The 21,739-nt window shown below is 35.7% G+C and overlaps 1 protein-coding gene across 1 annotated transcript in view; it reads left to right on the plus strand.

Annotated features, from left to right (window-relative positions):
* The first annotated feature begins 8,447 nt into the window (after window positions 1-8,447).
* LOC126824755 (RNA cytidine acetyltransferase) overlaps window positions 8,448-21,739 on the plus strand; it is a 36,024-nt gene continuing 22,732 nt past the window's right edge. Inside the window, exons 1-7 of the mRNA XM_050554118.2 lie at window positions 8,448-8,603; window positions 12,000-12,116; window positions 13,408-13,499; window positions 14,696-14,867; window positions 16,187-16,309; window positions 16,577-16,638; window positions 16,841-16,955. Of these exons, the coding sequence (XP_050410075.1) occupies window positions 12,009-12,116; window positions 13,408-13,499; window positions 14,696-14,867; window positions 16,187-16,309; window positions 16,577-16,638; window positions 16,841-16,955 (672 nt within the window). The 5' untranslated portion in view covers window positions 8,448-8,603; window positions 12,000-12,008. The remainder of the gene's footprint in view (window positions 8,604-11,999; window positions 12,117-13,407; window positions 13,500-14,695; window positions 14,868-16,186; window positions 16,310-16,576; window positions 16,639-16,840; window positions 16,956-21,739) is intronic.

The following is a 21,739-nucleotide window of genomic DNA, read 5'->3' on the forward strand; positions in this document are numbered from 1 at the left end:
CAATCGTAAACTGGACAAATTCTCAGACAAACCAAAGGACACCTCTTTAGCAGCAGTAGTTTGTGAGGAATTATTACCTACATCAAAATAGCGTTGAGCTTTTGTCATCTGAACTTGCCATAATAACAGCCTGTTTACAGTTGGTTGGCAAAATAGACATACATTTATCCCTAACTTGTGACAAATTCTCAGACAAATCAAAGGACACCTCTTTAGCAGCAGTAGTTTGTGAGGAATTGTTACCTACATCAAAATAGCTTTGAGCTTGAGTCGCAAGTGCTTGGGCACTTGTGTCATCTGAACTTGCCATGATAACAGACTGTTTACAGTTGGTTGGTAAAATAGATATAAATTTATCCCTAACTTGTGACAGATTATAACCTAACAGATTGGCTAATTTCTTGATTTTATCCATCTTCAATAGAAGGCTTGATATCGCGTTAACTCCGTACATCTTATCAAGGCCTTCATGTAATACCCTGCATATTTCAGCACTAATTTCGATTGGGTACAAGTCTCGCGCTTTCAAGCTAAAATGTCTACCTGTGAAGGCTGTGATAATCATAGGCGTACGAGCCAAGGGGGCAGGGGGGGCAACTGCCCCCCTAACTTTCGGGCAAGCTGACTACTTGGCCAAATAAAGAGCCCGAAATCTAATAAAACACAAATTTTACGGGCTGGAATAGCAGTAAAACGCTTTTGCGGCCGTCAAATCTTCCAAAATTTTCTTGGGGGGCGGGGGGTCTATACAAGGTCAGCTCCGCTTCTTCGCCTCTCGAAGAAAACCGGCGCCGCTGTCTGTAAACCTGAATTTTTTTGGGGCATTTCTAGTTTTGCTTCCCTAACTGTCATCGAGCCCTAATAAAACACTAATTTTACTTTTATTTTAATTGAATACCACGAATTTGTACTGAGTTGACTATGGATTAAAACATTTTGTCTGGAGCCACTCTACTTTGTGCGACATTTTTCAGGCATCGATTATTATTGTGAATGCAGCTGCAACAGTCTGATTGGATGGTTGGAATTCAGATTGGGATTTCGGTTACAAAACCATTGGATACTTTTGGAGTTGCTTACACGGGCTAAAATAGCAGAAAACGCATTTGCGGTGGTTAAATTTTCAAAATTTTCTCCCAACGGTCCCGTCTCCGTGGACTGTAAACGATTGATCTTTTGATTGGAATTCGAGCCAGCCATCTTAATTAGCCTATATAAGACCATTTTGAAGTTGCTTTGTTCACGGGCTGAAAAAGCAGGAAAACGTGTTTGCAGCTGTCAGATATTCCAAAATTTTGTTGGGGGGGGGGGGCACACAAGGTAAGCCCCGATTCTTCGCCTTTCGAGGAAGACCGCGCCGCTGTCTGTAAACCCGAAATTTTTTCGGGCAATTCGGGTTCCTGCCCCCCCCTAACTGTCATCAAGCCCGTACGCCTATGGTGATAATCGAGTTGCAAAGTTCAAGGTTCATTCAATGTCAAGGTGTCCGTGGAGGTCGCGATGTCACAACCTCTCATTAGACGCTACTGCTCATGTGTCTGTAGATAACGTAGCTATAAGTTCGGGAATTGTGAAGTAAACAAGCAACGGCCAGATGTTGTAAAACTCACAGTCGTTGCTTCAGGAACATGGATTTTATCTAAATTGTCACTAGGACACAATGAACAATCATACTAAATACAATACAAGTTTAGTTTTAGTTGAGGAATACTTGTCAATGAACTGTTCTTTCAAACTAGCATAAGAATCAAATTAAATGTCCTCTATCGACAGACGAGGCTTGCCCTTTAGAGCGATTGATTAAAAGGGTGTCATATGTTCTCAAATTCTCCATCATCAATAGCAATATCTTGATGGTTGAGGTAATCTTTAAAGGTAAGAATGTGGGCTCTTGCAGTATCCGTATCAATAACAAACGCATCGAACCTATTAATCATTTTCTCCATGAAAGATAAAAAGAGGAGAAATATTAGCCCCCCCCCCCCCCAAAAAAAAAAGCCATTTAAAGTTACACACGCTGATCAATTCCTGGTAATAATAGAATACACATATGTGATAGAACTGGTTAAACACGTTCCAAATATAATTGTAACACAGATATCATTGCTACGATAGATGCGTAATAAAGGTTTCAACAATCGGAAGTGACGAACGCAAAAGGAAAACACGAGTTATCCCCCTATATAACTAACTGAAGTGACGAGTGATAACAGATACACGGGCGAATTTCAGCTCACTGATAATTCCTTCGAAGACCAAAAGTTGTGTGAGACTGTGAGAGTATGTCTGATCTTATATTATCTATGTATAGATCAGTGCTTTCCTTATACAGGGCTTTGGTGTACTTCACATCCTGACGTCATTTAGAGTTGGATTTACCAGACCTGTTCAATGTGCCAAATTAAAATAATAAGATATGTACTGGATAACGTGAAATGCCCATTGTGACGACATAATGACATGACGTCATAGCTATAACCAAACTCTGGAAATAAGCTGTACACGTATTACGACTATTATTACGAAAAACTTCAAATTTAACCTGATTTTACGTAGAAAACAGTGATTATATTCTCAGGTGAGTTGAAAATATTACTATTCACAAAATTTACAACATATTTTACAATTATAGCGAAATACTTACAATAAAAATTGGTTAAAAACCGATTCAAAGTATGCCTATACTTGAACTTCATGTTAAGATATGCCTATATTTCATGTTAAAGTAGGCCTATTTCACATTACAACTATTTATTGTATGTTTTACAGTAAATACTAGATACAATAACATCAATCATGAGAAAATCTATAAGAGAAGAGGTTATGTCTCAGCGTAAAGGTAATTATCATTTCATTCCTTAATAAATTATTGGTCGTCGTTCGCTATGGGGCGCCGATTGCGACTTTATTGTCAACTAAAAATATATATGCTTAACTCTATAAATATGACAAACTTGGTCTTATTTCTTTGGCAAACTTTAAATTCATGCTAAACTCCAAATATATATGACATGTAAACTTAGACTTGATGCTAAACTCCAAATTTATATATGATCAACTCCAAATAAATGACGTTTTTCTCTCATAGATGAAGTAGATCACTGTAAAACTGTCGCAACACACCACCTGTGTCTGCAGCTGGTTGGCCCCGGTATGTAATTTGTACTGGAAATCTGCCATCAAAATCTGGCTTTTTGTAATAGAGCAGAGCATCTGCCATGAGGTCATCTTCATCAACTTTGAGTTTTTTCTATCATCAGAACTAAACATCTTACTTTTTAACTTTAAAAGCAATTCATCAAGAGTGTAATTCTATGAAGCTTTATCTTTTGAGTTGCATGTATTGACAAGGAGGTCAGCTGCCTCTTCTATTGAACCAGAAACATCAACAGCATTTTCAATTTCTTTATCAACTGTATTGGGAAACATATCTTTTAAAACTTTAAAGTGTTGTTCTTTATCTCTACCAATACCATTATGTTCCACGATTCCATTATTTTTGAGGTAGCCCTACTGTACTCGCTTGTTTCTCTTCTTGTTCTTCCCATGGAGGGGATCACGGTGGCTAAGTAAAAATGAAATGACAGCTCATGTAGTCCACAACTTAATAATCCTTCGAATGGGAAGAAAAACCGAGGTCCCGTGTACAAATTGGCGTGCACGTAAAAGAACCCGTGACACTTTCCTTCATAGCACACTGTACAGGACGTTAAACCCCATTTCATTTCATTTCATTTCTTCCCATGGGCACAAGCTTATGTCTGTAACATCTTTGTCATCTTCATCAATATTTTCATCATCAAGATTTTTATTTGGGAGAAGATAAATGCATCCTTGACTTGCAATACTGAGGACTCTGGGAGCATCAATTTTCACACCATGTGCAATATTTGGCACCACAATTTCTCCATAACAAGCCTTGACATAAGTAAAATCAGCAGCCTTTTCCTCCAATACTGCAAAGACACTTTTTATTTCAAACGATAGCTTGTCCTCTGTCCAGGATTTATCAATTGGGAATTCGTGAACCACAAAGCCTTTGTGCTCAAGTGTAATTCTGGTCCTGTGTGTTGGGACAGTTTTCTGATCTGGTGTTGGTAATAAAATAATATCTTTATATACCTGTGACCCCACCCTTTTCTTTTTAGGCATGGTTTGAGTTGATGACCTACTCCTTGAATTTGAATATGATGCTTGACAATGACGTTTAGATTTTCCAGTTAGGCCTAGTGATGGAAATTTCTGCCTTAGAGTCTGTGGTATCGAATGTATCATACTGCTACTGGAGGCGATACTGTTTGCACTAGACTGGCTTAAGTTAGAAAAAGAAGTATTGGCACTTGACTGGCTTATAGAAAGTGAAGTATTTTCACTGGACTCAGCAGGCAACTGACCTGTGCCACTTTTCCCAGGACTACCCAACGATGTACTTGGAGATGGTTCAACTAACATTCTTTCGATTGATGAGAGTGGACGGTTTCTGTAGGCTCCCAGCAGACTGTTAGCCTGCTGGGCGATGTCGCTCAGAGCTCTTCTCAATTTTGTCTCTTCCGAGTATTCGTTAGCCATTTTTAATGGCGCGCTAACGGTCACCTAGAACGACTTGTGAAAATGGCGGAAAATGGGTGTTTAAATGGCGCGAAAACGGCATCTGTGTTTCCGGTATGAGGATATTTTGCCCATTCCAATTTCGGTCTTATCTATACACCGCACTACATTAACGTCATCTATGGTCTGAGTCCAGTATTGCCGACGCGTATTATTGAGTCTGTTTTTAACTTTGAGTTAGGATTATAATAATTATATACTACGGTCATGTTAGGATCAATTTGGATCCAATATCATCTCACCGTCACCTCTATATGACGTCAAAGCCTTACTAGTTTGGGGGCGAAACGACTCTTAGACTCGAATATCAAGACGTAGACAAAGTAAACTCCTAAGACCGGTAATCCGAGTCTAACTTAGCATGAATTTAGAAAGTTCCGCATATAAATTTAGTTGGTCGTCTATAAGAGAAAAACGTCATTTATTTGGAGTTGGTCATATATAAATTTGGAGTTTAGCATCAAGTCTAAGTTTACATGTCATATATATTTGGAGTTTAGCATGAATTTAATGTTTGCCAAAGAAATAAAACCAAGTTTGTCATATTTATAGAGTTTAGCATATATATATTGAGTTGACAATAAAGTCTCAATCGGCGCCCCATAGTTCGCCGTTTACATTCTCAACAAATTTCTACCAAGAACTATTTGTGCATAAAATAGCAAATTTGTATATTGTCAATTTACGGTTGATGAGATTTTAAATTCTGTCAAAATTAATTAAAAACAACAGAAGAAAAAATATATACATGTATGTATAATCTAGTTATATCTAATCATTCTATTTTATTATTCTTTAAATTAAATTTCCCAAATATGTATTTCTTGTTACAGCATACGAAATGTCAGAGCTTCTTATTGGCGTTGTCTTTGAAGTACTCGATGAAAAAGATAAACTGCAATCATTATTAGACGAAATGGAGAGTTATAACAACCAAGTTCAGACTGAAGTCTCCAAAAGCGATTGTAAGGTTGAAATGAAGGATGCATCTGTTAAAACAAGTTCGAACATAGAACTAGAAAAAGAAAAGAGTGAAGCGATTTCCAAAATGATGGATGAATTAGAAGATGCACTAGAAAGACGGAAAGAACCATTATTAGCTGAAACAGAGAGTTACAATATTCTAACTCCGACTGAAGTCTTTAAAAGGGACTGTAAGGTTGAAATGAAGGCTGATTCTGTAAAGACAAGTTCGTGTCTAGAAAAAGAAACTGAAAAGGACGATGAGATTTCCAAAATGATCGATGAATTAGAAAAAGAACTAGAAAGACGACAAGAACCAGAACTTGACAGAAATGCTGAAAAATTCACGACAGAGGAGTTGCTTGGAAATTTAAACATGACGAAGGAAACAGATGGAGTTTATTGTAGTTTATTTGGTGGATCTGATGATGTCGACTATAGACCTATTATTATTAAAAATCGTCAAACAGAAACTTATAATTACCATTTAAACCAAGATCCATTAATGGAATTTTATAATTTATTTAATTATAACCTTAGTAAAACTGTTGTGGAAATCAACCATATATCTATAAATAGCACAGAATATGGAACAGATATTGATGATGATGTGAATAATTTTATTAGCGACAAACAAGACAGCACTTTAAATGGTAAGTAAAACGCCCAAGTAAGATGTCATCAAATTTAGTTCTATGGGATGGGGATACTGTATGTCATCCTTGACTCAACTTTGCAACATTTTTAAAGATATATTTGATCACTTGTAATATTATTACTACAAGTATACAAATTCCATTAATCGAGATCATGTTTTCTTTTTTTTTCAGACAAAAAGAAAATCCCAAGACGATCGTTCCGAGATAGACTGCTGGCATTTTTCTGCTGTGGAAAAACAGACGAATAGATGAATATTATTATAATGTCTTAAAACATTACAAAAAACCCCTGATCATTCATTCATTCATTTCATTTCATTTCATTTCATTTCATTTCATTTCATTTCGTTCGTTCGTTCGTTCGTTCGTTCGTTCGTTCGTTCGTCCGTCCGATCGTCCGTCCGGACGTCCATCCACAATTTGTCTATTTATGACCTCTAGAGGGTCCACAACCTTGATATACCATATTTTTTACACCAATCTCGTACGAGGAGCGGCCATTTTGTCCGGCAGTTTTGGTTCGATTTTCACGAAATTCGAACTCAAGCTTCATTACAGTGTAATGGTGATACATTCAAACGTTTTTTGTTTTTTTTAAATCGGATAAATTGTGACCTTTAGCGGGACCACAATCTAAAAACGCGATTTTTCGTACAATCAGGGGCCATAATTCAGGAAGTTACGATCCGATATGCGAAAATATCGAAAGTAACCATAAGATCTTTGTGTTATAAACATGCACGTCTAGTTTCATCAAAATCAGGTGAAAATTGTAACCTCAGAGTGTCCACAAGCTAAAAACGTGATTTTTCGTACAATCAGGGGCCATGAAGTTATGGTCCGATATATGCCAAAGTTTGGGAGATAGACCTATATTTTAAGTTTCGTCAAAATCGAATACAAATTGTGACCTGTAGTGTGTCCACAAACAAATTGTGACGGACGGACAGGGGCGACGACGATATATGTGGGCGTATAAAAATATGGTATATCAAAGTTGTGGACCCTCTAGAGCAGGCGCGTAGCCAGCTTGCTAGCTTCGGAGGGGCAGTGAAGTTTTTAGGGGGGGGGGGGTGCACCCGGCACAGTCTACAGTAGGTATTTTACAGCGATGGTTGGCAAATTTTTTTTCAGGCTACAGGCCTGCGCTAGAAGTCAACTTCCTGAAGCATGGCCCTTGTGACCTCTAGAGGGGTCCACAAGCTAAAAACGTGATTTTTCGTGCAATCATGGGGACCTGTTGAGTAGGCCCTATCCACAAATTGTGGACGGACAGACCTCACGCAAAACTTGACGTCTCCATCCCACGTTAGAAGACAACTCATCCCAAGATAAAGAACAACTCATCCCAAGATAAAAGACAACTCATCCCAACTCGAAAGTAGGTGGTATGTGTTTCGCAGGTAGAAAGGGTAGAGCCAGTTAAACCCCATTTCATTTCATTTCATTACATTTCTCCAAACTGCCTGACCCCAATAGAAAGCTCAGTCGTGTATGAGTACTACTACTCAGTTTAGTTAATCGATGTTTTGTTAATTGATTTTCTTTGAAGTGCTTCATGCTGAAATAATAAAACGAACACATCTACCAATCTGTTAAAACAACAAACTAGTACTGAAACATTACAGTGAAACACAGCCATCAATTTGATTAAAACAAAGCAACAATATCAATTTGATTAAAATAACACATTTTTATAACAAAATCAGAGTGGTCTTCGAAGAAAGCAATTGTAATAAACAACAACAAACAACATATTTGCTGGGAATCGGGATGAGTTGTCTTATCTCGACCCATGTTTTAATACCATTCTGTGATACTGCTGAATCCGTGTCCATGTATTATATTATATCCTTTATGTTGCATTCTAATTAAATTATTAAAGATCAACGTTTCAGTAGGAGGCCATTGAGTGGTCTTCGAAGAAAGCAATTGTAATAAACAACAACAAACAACATATTTGATGGGAATCGGGATGAGTTGTCTTATCTCGACCCATGTTTTAATACCATTCTGTGATACTGCTGAATCCGTGTCCATGTATTATATTATATCCTTTATGTTGCATTCTAATTAAATTATTAAAGATCAACGTTTCAGTAGGAGGCCATTATTTGGAAATTACATTATCTATAAAGATTGCCAAGAGCAAAGTGTATTCAAATGAGATGTTTTGTGTTAATGATCAAAGAATGATGAAAACTTTAATGGAGTGATCTATGTCCATAAAATGAACATAAAAAATATACATTTAAACCGGAAGCACGTGTTGGCTTCCAAAATAAAAGTATTGCGTTGATGAGAAACAATAATAAAAACAAAACTACGGTTAATGCTAAGCTAACATAATTTTATCTGTCTGACAAAGTTTGAGTAAGTAGTTTGAATTGATTCTTGGTGTTATTTGATAGGAAAAAAGGTTATTCGTTTCACTTGAAGTTATTTTGACTTTCTATAAAATAATAGGCTAGATCAGTAGATGACACTCGATGCACTGCATTTTTGCAAGGGTTATGGGATATGCATGAATAGCAATGCATTTCAAAAGCTTTTTTAAATTTTTAAATCTGAATAAAATTGAATATTTACTAGTTTTCTAACCCTTCTCCCCTCAAAATCGATTAAGAAATAAGATTGTTATTGTACCTTTATGACCCAAAATTGATCGATGTCAGTAGCAAAAAAAGTAACCATTGATGATTGAAGATATAGGTATCAAATTTTCAGGAAACATCCATCCAACCCTTAAATATTTATTGGAATTTTTATATTTGGGCTATATAATTTATTTCCTTTGATTATGGGTCTTTCTATGAGAAAATACGTTTACTTTCAGTGACGAGCGCCGTTTTTGCCTTTTCCAGATAATTTTATTTTTTCAAAATATAAGAAATAGGTCGTAAATACGTTTCTGAATGTCCAAACCATGCTCAACACAAACTCTGTTTTCGTCTCAACACGAAAAGCACAAAATCGTTGATGTTGGTGTTCATTCAACTTCCCGAAGTAGCGGAACCAAAACGACACATTTTAAGGTCATTTTTTTTGACACTGATAAAAATAGTATCAGTGGAACCTCTAGCAAGCTTTTGCATTGTTAATATGAACCTAAACGTGACAAATATCGGCCTCCATGTAAACGAACACTACCTACTGTACCTGATGAAATCTTTCTTAACAGATAGTTGATGATAGAGAATATATTTACATAATGAACAATCAAATAATGCATTTTATCACAATAATTATGGTCAAAACTGTTGAATCTAGAATTGATGGTGCACTTCTTACGAGGTTTTACAGGATTTTTAGCATTATAAACCCACCCAATAGGCACTTTCGAGGCTGCGCTTATAGATGTTTTTTTAAAAGGTTATTATTGGATTGAAAGAATGATATCAAATTGAAGATACACTTGTAATTGTCTTCAGGTGATTTTTGTTGTTGCCCAAACTCAAGCGATTGAAATGATCGCGCTTTGTTATGATTGCAACACATGGTTGTCAAAATCTCTGTCAAGTTAAACCCCCCCTGCAACAGCTTCCCTCGTTTCGTCCAACACCGGACAAAATCAATATTGTCTTGCACTCAGTCGAAAATACAAGTAAATACGTCAAATTTTTCATGGAGCGTATGTCAGAATGACATGTTGGAGCGGACAAACTCAGTATTTAAAGTGTATTAAAACCATATCACATCATCTGGCTGATTTTGTTATCGGTATATAATTGGTAAGATGACATTGAGTGTGGGAGTCAGAAGAAAAAAAATGAAACAAAATTGTATTCTAATTTTGTGCATTGGTGTTCTTAATAAATATATATTATGTATTACTGTGTACTTAGTTGTAAAATTTTTATATCCCCACATTTTCACGTGGTTGTATTGTTTGTTCATCCACATTTTTATCTGATTTTGACGAAACTTGAAATATAGGTTTATATCCCAAAGATCACAGTTTCTTTCGATAGGCATGTATCTGACTGTAACTTCATGGATTATGGCCTCTGATTGTACGAAAATTTATTTTTAAACGCCCACATGGAAATGTGGTCGTATATTGCCGTCGCCCCCGTCCGTCAGTCGATCCGTCGGTCCGTCCGTCCGTCATTTATCAACCGATTGTTTTGAAATTGATGTATGTTGTTTGCATTAGTGAGATGAAGAAGTCTATTTAATTTCAATAACTTCTGTTAATTTCTTCTGGAGTTATGGCCCTTGTTTCACTTTGTTGCACCTTGTGAACGCTCTAATGACAACAGTTATCATCCGATCTGTTTGAAATTGATATGCATCATTTAAATTAGTGAAATGAAGAAGCCAATTGAATTTCAGCAATTTCCGTTAATTTCTTCTGGAGTTATGGCCCTTGTTTTACTTTGTTGCACCTTGTGAACGCTCTAATGACAAAAGTTTTCAACCGATCTGTATGAAATTTATATGCAGCATTTAAATTAGTAAAACAAAGAAGCCTATTGAATTTCAGCAATTTCCGTTAATTACATCTTGAGTTATGGCCCTTGTTTCACTTTGTTGAATATTGTGAACGCTCTAATGACAACAGTTATCATCCGATCTGTTTGAAATTGATATGCATCATTTAAATTAGTGAAATGAAGTAGCCTATTGAATTTCAGCAATTTCCGTTAATGACGCCGTGAGTTATGGCCCTTGTTTCACTTTGTTGTACCTTGTAAATGCTCTAACGACAAAAGTTATTATCCGATCTGTATGAAATATGTATCATTTAAATTAGTAAAACGAACAAGCCTATTGAGTTTCAGTTATCACCTAAATTAGTGAAATGAAGACAAACAAGCCTATTGAATGTCAGCAATTTCCATCAATTACGTCTAGAGTTATGGCCCTTGATTTACTTTGTTGAACTTTGTGAACTTTCGAACAACAAAAGTTATCATCCGATCTGTATGAAATTCATATGCATTATTTGAATTATTAAAACGAAAAAAGCCTGTCGAATTTGAACAATTTCTGTAGATTGCTTCCAGAGTTACGGCCCTTGTTTTAGATATTAGAACCTTGTGAACCTTCAAACAACAGAAATTATAATGTCCTCTGTATGAAATTGTCTATTAAATTCCCCTAATTACCTACAAAAGAATAAATATGTGACAACCCTTGTCGACTGCTCGGACGATTTAGCTGCTGTGGGCGTATGTTTTGTTGCCTGGCAACCTATCTTTTTAGCTTGTGGACATAGGTCACAGTTTTTATATGCCTACATTTTCCATTTTGACGATATATTGTCTTTGCTGGACACTTTAGAGGTCACAGTTTTTATATGCCCACATTTTCCATTTTGACGATATATTGTCGTCGCCCCTGTCCATCCATGTGTCCGTTCACATTTTGTTTTTGGGCACTCTACAGGTCACAATTCTTATCCGATTTTAACGAAACTTGAATATAGGTTATCTCCCAAAGATTATTGGTTCCTCTTGAAAATGGCATGTATCGTAACTTCATGGATTATGGCCCCTTATTGTACAAAACACCACATTTTTTTTAGCTCATTCTCTGTCCGTCTCTTGCAAAATGTGGGCGTATCTTGCATGGCAACCGCTTGTTAGATTGTGAACCCTCTAGATGTCACAATTTTATCCGATTTTAAAAAAAAACGTTCATATACGTTCTCTGTCGGTCTCTTGCAAAATGTGGGCATATCATGCATGGCAACCGCATGTTTGATATGTAATCTCATGATTAACTAGACTGTTTATAAAAAAAATATCGAACATTGTTTTACAGATTTCAAAAATGCCACGAAAGAAAATAGATAACCGTATACGAGTTCTGATTGAAAATGGAATGGTTACTAAACATAGAAGTATGATAGTGGTTGTTGGTGATCATGGCAAGGATCAGGTACTTGTATGGTGATGAAAATATGAAAGATTTAGAATATAATAAATATATTATATTATAAACTTCATGGTTACTGAATTGGCACAAAGATAGACTCTAATGACATTTTTGCCTGTCATGTGAGGTGACGTTATGATGGACAATGATTTACTCAACCTTTCAGAGCCACGGTGGCTAAGTGGATAAGATGCTGGCTCGCTAGCCTGGAGGTCCTGTGTTCGATTCCAGCATTGGCCAAGAAAGTTCATCGTGATTTTCTGGCGTGGTTTCCCCTTGTCAGTGGTGCTGGACAGAGCGTCTGACAAGGACAGCTGTCTAGTCGTTTGGATTGGACGAAAAACTGAGGTCCCATGTATACATTGGCATGCAGGTAAAAGATCCCTTGGCAGTTGGAATTCGATATAAGAGTAGGTAATAGTACCACTGCCCGAGCAAAATTTCCCTCACAGCACACTGTATGGCATATGCCCGTCTTCATTAGCCCAGTCGGAGCAGAACAGTAGGACGTTAAACCTTTGAATTTAATAAGTGTCAGCCTACAAATTTCACAGATTTCTAGTATGTAGCTGTCTTCCCCAGCTCCATTAGCCTAGATAAGTAGGATGTTAAACCTCATTTCATTTGTAGCTGTCTTTACATACATCACATGTTTGAAGGCTGTATATATATTTCCATAATTTGTAAAATTGTGTTAGTATTATGTCAACAAGCTTTAGGTCATAGCAGTCATCTATCTCAATGTTTCTAAATGTGGGGTCTGTGATACTATCCTGGGGGTCAGCAAAGTCAAAGAGGTCCGTACGAGGGCTCCGGAGATTATAGGGTCTTGAAAAAAAGCTGAGTAAAATACAGTATACAGGTTTCTTTGCAAGTTGTTTCACAGAGGTAATGCAAAAGCCTTCTTCTAAGTCTGTGTTAGATAACTGAACTTTATAAATATGCATTTTACGTGTGACGTCACATCACTCTGTGTTGATCATTGGATTCGATAGCATGTAAATTGTTTACATAAGACCTAGTAATGTAAACTGGTCCAGGCAGAATGGTGCCTTTTACTCATTTTACACCTTTGTATACTATTTTATGTACCGATTTACACTAAATGGGAAATATTTTTTATCGAGATATACTTCAAACACCTTTATTTACTTTTTGATGCTTCATCCCTCTCAGTGATTGTAGCGGCCTAGCGAATATTCACTGTTGATGAGTTTGGTTTCTTTCTAGCCGTATTTGTTAACTGGAACTACCTTGTGCAAGTAGATGTTAATGACAATACTTTATTTTATAGGTTGTTATTCTACATCATATGTTATCTAAAGCAGCTGTTAAAGCCAGACCATCTGTGTTATGGTGTTATAAAAAAGAACTTGGATTTAGCAGGTAACGTATATATGTGACTAAAAATAGGTCTCTTGTTTTTGATGAGAGAGTCACAGTAGTCTAAGGATCACATCACTTGACTCTCAGCTAGATTGTACTGGGTGGGCCAAGAATAGAAGAATAGCCTTAGGAATTTTTCATGCCTGGTTTATAGTGTTTGCATGACCGACAAGGAAAGGCTTGCTTAGTCATTCAGATGGAATGTAAATGTGAATGAAAAAGAATTTGACAGTTGAAATTGGAAGAAGCGTTGTTGGAAATGGCATTATTCATGGAAAATTCTTCTCACTAGCATTGCAGGGGGTAGGATGGCTGAATAATTAGCATGTGTGCGCTGTATCATAAGGTCTGTCATTGAGTCAACTGGCGGGGGTTTCGATTCCCCGGTTGTACGTGACAAGGTGTAGGGACGTCTGTCCAACCTCATGGGTTTTCTCTGGGTCCTCCGGTTTCCTCCCACTGCTAAAAACACCTACGCGCAAGCAAATTATTGAAATAAAATTGAACCATGTTAGTCCAGAAATGACTTGGTTTGTGTCGAGTGGACGTTAAACCCCATCTCTCTCTCTCTCTCTCTCTCTCTCTCTTGCTAACATTGCACATCATAGTACCAGTAATAAAATTAAGAGGCAAAATAACATACCCTTTATATGAAGTATGAAATATACCACTTAGGACTTAGGTCCAAATGATCTCAGATCATGTCTATTGCACAATACAATACACTCCCCACCCCACCCTCCCTCTAAATACAAAACCAGAAGTGTTTATCTCCTAATATTTATGGCTCTGGTTAATCTCAGATTTGCAAGGCAATAATTGATTGATTGTTACACTGTAAATCAATATGTTAATCATTTTAACACAGATAGTTGTGTTCAGGGGAAAGGGAATCTCAGATTTGCAAAAAATGATGACAATTTAAATGACCCATGCTCTGACATTCTGCTCATGATTGGTTGATTCCTGGTGGATCATCATTTGATCATTGGTGGAGGCCCAAATGCAAAATAATCTTTTTGAATACATTTAAATATTTATCTTTTTAGTCTTTATACTTCTGTGGTTATATTAATTTGGCCTATTTTCGATTTTTGACAGAAAATCGGTTGTTCATCTGCAAATGTTTAGCCCTAGCTTAGAATATGGTTGTGTTGTCTACTTACTAATAATGTTAATGTTTTCACCTTATTTAGCAACAGAAAGAAAAGAATGAGACATCTGCAGAAGAAAATTAAAAGTGGGAAACTTGATGTTAAAGAGGATGATCCGTTTGAATTATTTGTTGCAGCTACACAGATTAGATATTGTTATTATGCTGAAACACATAAGATATTGGGTAACACATATGGAATGTGTGTGTTACAGGTTCGTATTACTCTTATTATCCTAGTTTACTTTGAAACTTCCACATTTCAGGCTACAGTTTTTAAATTTGGTGTGAAGGGTTGGGGGTCATGGGAGGACAAACCCTATCGATATTCAGCATTCTTGTGAACATGATAGTCTAAATTTTTAGCAGATTTTTTTTCAAATTTGTTGTGAAGCTTCGGGTTTATTATGCTTTCCACAACCTTTGTGAATGTGATATATAGGCTACAGTTTTTAACAGGTTTTTTTTTTTTTTTTTTTTTGATGAAGCATTAGGATCGTGACCTGCCATTCAAATATGTAATTAATTGTACATGCATGTGTTATGGTTGTCTCAACACATTTTACATTTCTTTTGATTTGTACATTTTCACTACAAGTAAATGAAGGAAGAAAATTACATGTGTCAGAAACAACACACTAGGATTATTGGTTTATTCCCATGAAGGCGCAGTTATTGACCTTAATGGATTAAAGGAGGTTGTTTTCAACGCCTTCGTGGGAATCCAGCTTTCTGTGACTAATTAACTACCGTAACATTTTAACATGTTTGGCATATGACTTTAAGAAGTAAAAAGAAATTAATTTAATTTCCCCAAATAAGACACCCTGTCTATATACTCGACTAAAGTATATTCCTCTTCTTCGTGTCTATTTTTTAATTCTTGGAGCTGGCTTTGGATTTGGGCATATTTATGTCTCTTCCTTGGTGGTTCTTGTCCCCCAGCATACTGTAAGATTCTAATTTCATTAATATTTTGCTCTTGTTGTAAAAATGCGATCATTTAAAAAAAAATTTGGATGAGCTTTAACAACTAGCTTCTTGATCCTTGAATGCCATCCTTCCAGAGTGTTGTTGGTTCTGTGTTCCCCTGTGTGGTAGTGGTTCCACTGATGAGTAGCATATTCACCCTCACCCATTGGTTTGTTACATAGTCGACCAATTCAGTTTTGGATCTGATCGAGAGTGAGGGAATATGTGAACACTACTTGGTTGCTTTGATGATATTCATCATTAGTTGTCAGTTAGTGAATAGAATTCAGAGTGAACATAAATTCATAAAATCTTTAACACTGTTAATTGGGTCCTAATAACAACATGCTTCTCTTCAAATGAAAACCGACAAGTCCATATCTGTGCCTTCGTGAGAAGGATTAATTTTGGTCACGCTCTGTAACGGCGCCGTCGTGGGAATACACCGGATTATTATCTATTTCATTACAGATCAATTATAGACATTATATAATTATATATTATAGACATTATATAATTATATATTATAGACATTATATAATTTTACCTGTTTTAATTTTAGGATTTTGAAGCTTTAACCCCCAACTTGCTAGCTAGAACTATAGAGACAGTAGAAGGAGGAGGATTAATTGTTATTTTATTACGGACCATGTCATCTTTAAAACAACTCTACACAATGACCATGGTAAAGTACATTTTAGAATTACATATGTGGTAAAAATTTCATATATTAAAGATACATTATGTAAGATTTAGATAAAGAGCTGACCGTTTACTAGTTTAGTTTAAAAATAGATAATGAGAAATGAATATATTGAAAATTTCAGTTAAATTTCTTTATTCTGAGAGAAGGTAAGAGTGTTTTGACAAGATAGTCTTGATTATAAAGTACCACTACTACGACAATAAAGGAAGTCTTGATTATCCAATATTATTATTTATTTGTTTGTAGGATGTTCACTCTAGATATAGAACAGAAGCTCATAATGATGTTGTGTGTAGATTTAATGAAAGGTAACAACATTAAATGGTTACTTTTTATGCTTTTAGTACAGCCATTGATTTCATGTACAGAGATCTAATATAGAAATTACAAAATTACCATTTACAAAACAGCAATTTATTTTACTACAATCAGAAATCATATATTTAAGTTTAATTCTTTTTGACCAAGTGACATTTTCCTTTTCCTTATACAATACCTTTTCAATTTCAGGTTTTTATTATCATTAGCATCATGTAAATCTTGTATGGTGATGGATGATCAGTTTAATATATTACCTATCTCTACCTTAACGTCAAATATAGAACCTATCCCGCCTAAATCAGCAGTAAGTACCTGACCTCATTATCTATTATTATCTTTCTCTACTGGCTGCAATTGTTGTCCCCTGCCTTTCGAAGAAAGCAGGGGACTATTAAAATGGGTTCGTCTGTCTGTCTGTCTTATAAAACTTGGTGTATAGTTTCATTACATCATTATCTTGACTAAGTTCGATAATGAGCATTTTCTGCTCAGGGTAAGCAGAGCGATAAGCAATTTGATTGGAACACAATAACTCTCCTTCTAATTGAGCTAGAATGTTCAAACTTTGTGTAGGTGTTTATTAGGTGAATACCTTGATGGAGTTCGAAGATGAGCATTTTCATTTTCTGCTAAGGGTAAGCCGAGATAAGCAATTTCATTGGTTGATGCTTTGGGACACGATAATTCTCATTCTAATTGAGCTAGAATGTTCACACTTGGCATAGGTGTTTATTAGGTGAATGCCTTGATGGAGTTTAGAGTTAGAAGATGAGAATTTTCTGCTTAGGGTAAGCAGAGATAAGCAATTTGATTGGTTGATGCTTTGGGACACGATAACTTTAGTTCTAATTAAGTGAGAGTGAGGACACTTGGTGTATAGTTTTATCACATCAATACCTTGACTAAGTTCGATAATAAGCCTTTTCTGCTTAGGGTAAGCAGAGCGATACGCAATTTGATTGGTCAAGACTTTGGAACACAATAACTCTCCTTCTTGTTGAGGTAGAATGTTCAAACTTGGTTTAGGCGTTCATTAGGTGAATGAATGATGGAGTTCAATGATAAACATTGTCTGCTTATGGTAAGCAGAGAAAAACAGTCTGATTGGTTGATGCTTTGGGGCTAATAACTTTAGTTTTAATTAAGTAAGAGTGATGAAACTCTGAGTATATATTCATTATATCATTACCTTGACTAAGTTTGATGATGAGAATTTTCTGCTTAGGCTAAGGATCGATAAGCAATTTGATTGGTCAAGACTTTGGAACATAACAACTCTGCTTTTAATTGAGGTAGAATGTTTAACTTTGATGTTGATGTTCATTAGATGAATGTCTTGTCTGAGTTCAATGATTAACATTTCGAGCTAAAGCTAAGCCGTGCTAAGCAATTTTATTGGTCGATGCTTTGGGACCAGATAACTTTGATTCTATCTGATAGAGAGTGATGAAACTTGGTGTATAGTTGATAATCGGTTTGATTGCTTGATATGTTTGAAAAAATAAATGTGCTATTAATTAATATGTGTCATCTATTTATTTTGGGATTTCGGTGGGGGACCTCAGCCTCACTGTTTGCTTGTTTTACTAGTCATAGAGAGGAACCCTACTGAATCCTGCTTAAACTTTATGCAGAGTTATTACCATAAACACCCGCGTTACCATATATAACACGCACCCGCTCTTTGATCCCGGGAATTCAGGGAAAATTGATATTCCCCTATATAACACTCAGGTCAAATTAACTGTTGTCATCATGTACAGCACAAGGATCAATCACTGTATAGACCTATTGGAATGGCAAAATTCCTGATGTATTTATCCTGTACAGTGTTGGTTGTTTATAAGAAAAAACTTTTTATATTTGTTTTTGGTCTGTAATATCTTTTTTATATTTGATATATTGGCCGATGAATTTACAGTTATTTGAAATAGGCCAACTCAAAACACGAAGGAAAATATTAACGTGCCATGTGTCATATACTCCTTTACTAAACCAACTTATTCATATTATTAAGGAATAGTGGTCTGAAGCCTTCTTGAGTTATTTGTGTTAATAGAGTTACTTCCCTTGATTAATAAAAGGCTTTGATCCTAGATGGAATTCTGGGATGGAGTGAAATGGAAGATGGCTGTTTTTAATTAGCTCTTCTGATTGTCATAAACAATCCAGGCCATCTTGTGGCCTATACACCCAAATACCACATGGTGGAGATGCCAAACTCCCATTTCTAGTATGTAGAATCTGAAGAACTAGTTTACAAGTGATATTTTTGATTTGTTACCAAGAATTGACTTGTGATGTGAGGAGCACATGTTTTGAGATTTGGACTCTAGTTTGTGGAGCATATTCTCCCATTATTCAACAGATTTTGGGAATCTACTTTATTCTGAGGAGTAAACTTTCATCAGAAGTAGACCTAGTGAGGTCTGATTAAACTCTATTTGTGTGAAATTAGTCATTCAGCAGATATTTGGAACCTTTATTTCTGAGGACTACAAATTCATCAGACTTGACTTGAAATAGTGAGGCCTAATTATAAACTCTATTATTAATTTGTGTGAAATTAAAATCTAGCCTAAATTGCTTATGTACAGATCCAGAGACATTTCAAATAATCCAAATGAATAAATCCATAAACATGTAGGCCTACACTGTGTTATAAAGGCCTAATGGAAAATCTGTTTTGACATGAGTGCCAATTTTCCCATGTTAAAGTGTGGATGCCTAGAACTCTACTACTAGCCTAGATCTAATTCATTTATAGTGACATAATTAATGAAGTATAGACTACAGTGTTGTACAGTGACAATCTTGGAATCAAGTTTGCTGTCTTGTGACTGTGTTGTGTAGCCTACAAGTGACATTATTTCAACTCAAGTTTGCTGTCTTGTGAACTTTTACTGAAGCCTGATGTATAAATCAATGACTTTTATCCCTAAAACTTGTAAAAGAGACAATATTTTTTTTTCTTAAAACAGAATTGTGAAAGAAGGCTTTAGAAATTTTAATTTTGGCTTATAAGTAAATTCAAATTTACAACTTTCAAATTAATTTGGCAATATTCCAGTCAATTTATAATATAAACGTTTTCTGATACCATATTTGTGTGAATTATGCTGAATGGTTGTGTGAATATGTTATTATTGTTTCATGATCTTAAATATTTAGATAATTTGTTTTGCTAATTGATGTTTTCCATGTTTACAAGATGCATTATTTCTTTCTTTATTGGTTAAACTTGTAGTCATCCTGATTTGCCTTACAATTATTTTGATAATAATAGTTGCTCATATAGTGAACGAATTAATCAAGGTCAATCATATTCAATGTTTGGACAAAATTGTAAACATCTTTTAACTATTTTGATTATTTTGTATACAATTACAATTATGGCTAACCGTCGGAACGAGGTTGTTGAACGCAAGAGACCTCTGTCATTTGATAGATTTGATGGGTCCGTATTAAATAGGGATCTGGCCACTGCCCATTTTTTATCTTTCGAAGATTACCTTGAGTACTCTGATGAGGAGATGAATCCTCAGACAGTTCTTGCTATCAATAAGATGATAAATCTTTTCAAACAGTCCGAAAATAAGTCTTCATTTGGTTTACACCAAGCCTATTCCTCATTCACTTACGACTCTTCTATCACTCCTGCGGAAAATGTAGAACGCTTGGAGAAATTAGCTACTCAACTTGGAGTAGGTCGCACCCAACTCAAACATAAATTTGTTTCAATCCTCCCTACAAACTGTCAACAAGTCGTTGCCATGTCAACAAATGACACAACTACTTTGAATGACATGACAACAAAAGTTCAGTGTTTCTTTGATATTAATAACCCTGACAAAACTTCTGGAACCGTAAATCCTAGTAAGGAGGTATCCTTCTATACATCTGACACAGATGATCTTTCTTCATTACGAAAAGAATTAGATGAACTTAAGTTGCATGTAGCATCAGATGATCATGTCAGACACCGATCCAAACATCCAAATTATAGTCATTCATCTTATGCTCGTGAGCAATCACTTTCACCCAGACGACGCCCTTATTCACCTAGTCCCAAATCGCATACAAACAACCCTGGAGTTCGATCAAGACGTGATTATTCTCGTTCACCTAGTCAGTATAGATCAAGAAGTGATTATTCTCGTTCACCTAGTCAACAGCGATATTCCTCATACACAAATAAGCATTCTAAATATGACAATAATTCTAGCCAGTCAGCTGATAGACCTATATTTTGTGACTACTGCTGAAACCAAATCATACATGGAGATCATGTTTTCTGCGTCAGAAACACCTTTCTGCTAAAAGACAACAACAGGATTTTCAATAGAGGGAATTTATTCTACTGCTCGGAATGAATTCCCTAAATCTAATCAAACCAAACCTGTTCATTCTACTTCAGGTAAACAGAATCATTCTAGTTCTGTTTCTATTCAACTTTCAAAACGAAATTATTGCAAAGGAGAATTTCAGATGGTCATTCAGCTTTATTATTAATTGATAGTGGTGCATCAAGGTCGATAATTTCGTCTTTACTTATTCAATCTTCACCCTATTTAAGTGGTTTGCCTGTTCATTTGTTGTCAAATCCACTTAGCTTTCGACTTGGTAATGGCAATCTACTATTGTGTAAATATTCTATTAAGTTTGATGTGCTTATTCAAAATGTAAAGTTACCATTCAAGCTTTTATTGCTGCCGATTTAATCGGAATTGATATCATCATTGCTCAAGAAACTTTAGCTGATTTGAATGGAAGTCTTAGTTTTCGTGACAATGTATTTCATTGTAAAGCTACAACCATTCCATTTATAACCGCTCATAGTGTATATGTCAGACCTAACCATTGTCGTTACATCACTGTTCATGGTAAAGTTCCTCCTTTGTTTAGGAATCGTGAAGTTGTCATGTATTGTGGCAGTCATATTTCTGATATGTGTCCTTCAACAATTTTGGTTAAGCTGGAAAGAAATAAAGCCATTATACCAATTCATAACACAAGTGCTAAAACTTTGCATATCAGACCTACTCGACCAATTTCATTTATATCCCTTCAAGATATTGTAAGTTATGA

The sequence above is a fragment of the Patella vulgata genome, chromosome 6 (genome assembly GCF_932274485.2).
Source record: "Patella vulgata chromosome 6, xgPatVulg1.2, whole genome shotgun sequence".
Classification (NCBI taxonomy): Eukaryota; Metazoa; Mollusca; class Gastropoda; family Patellidae; genus Patella; species Patella vulgata.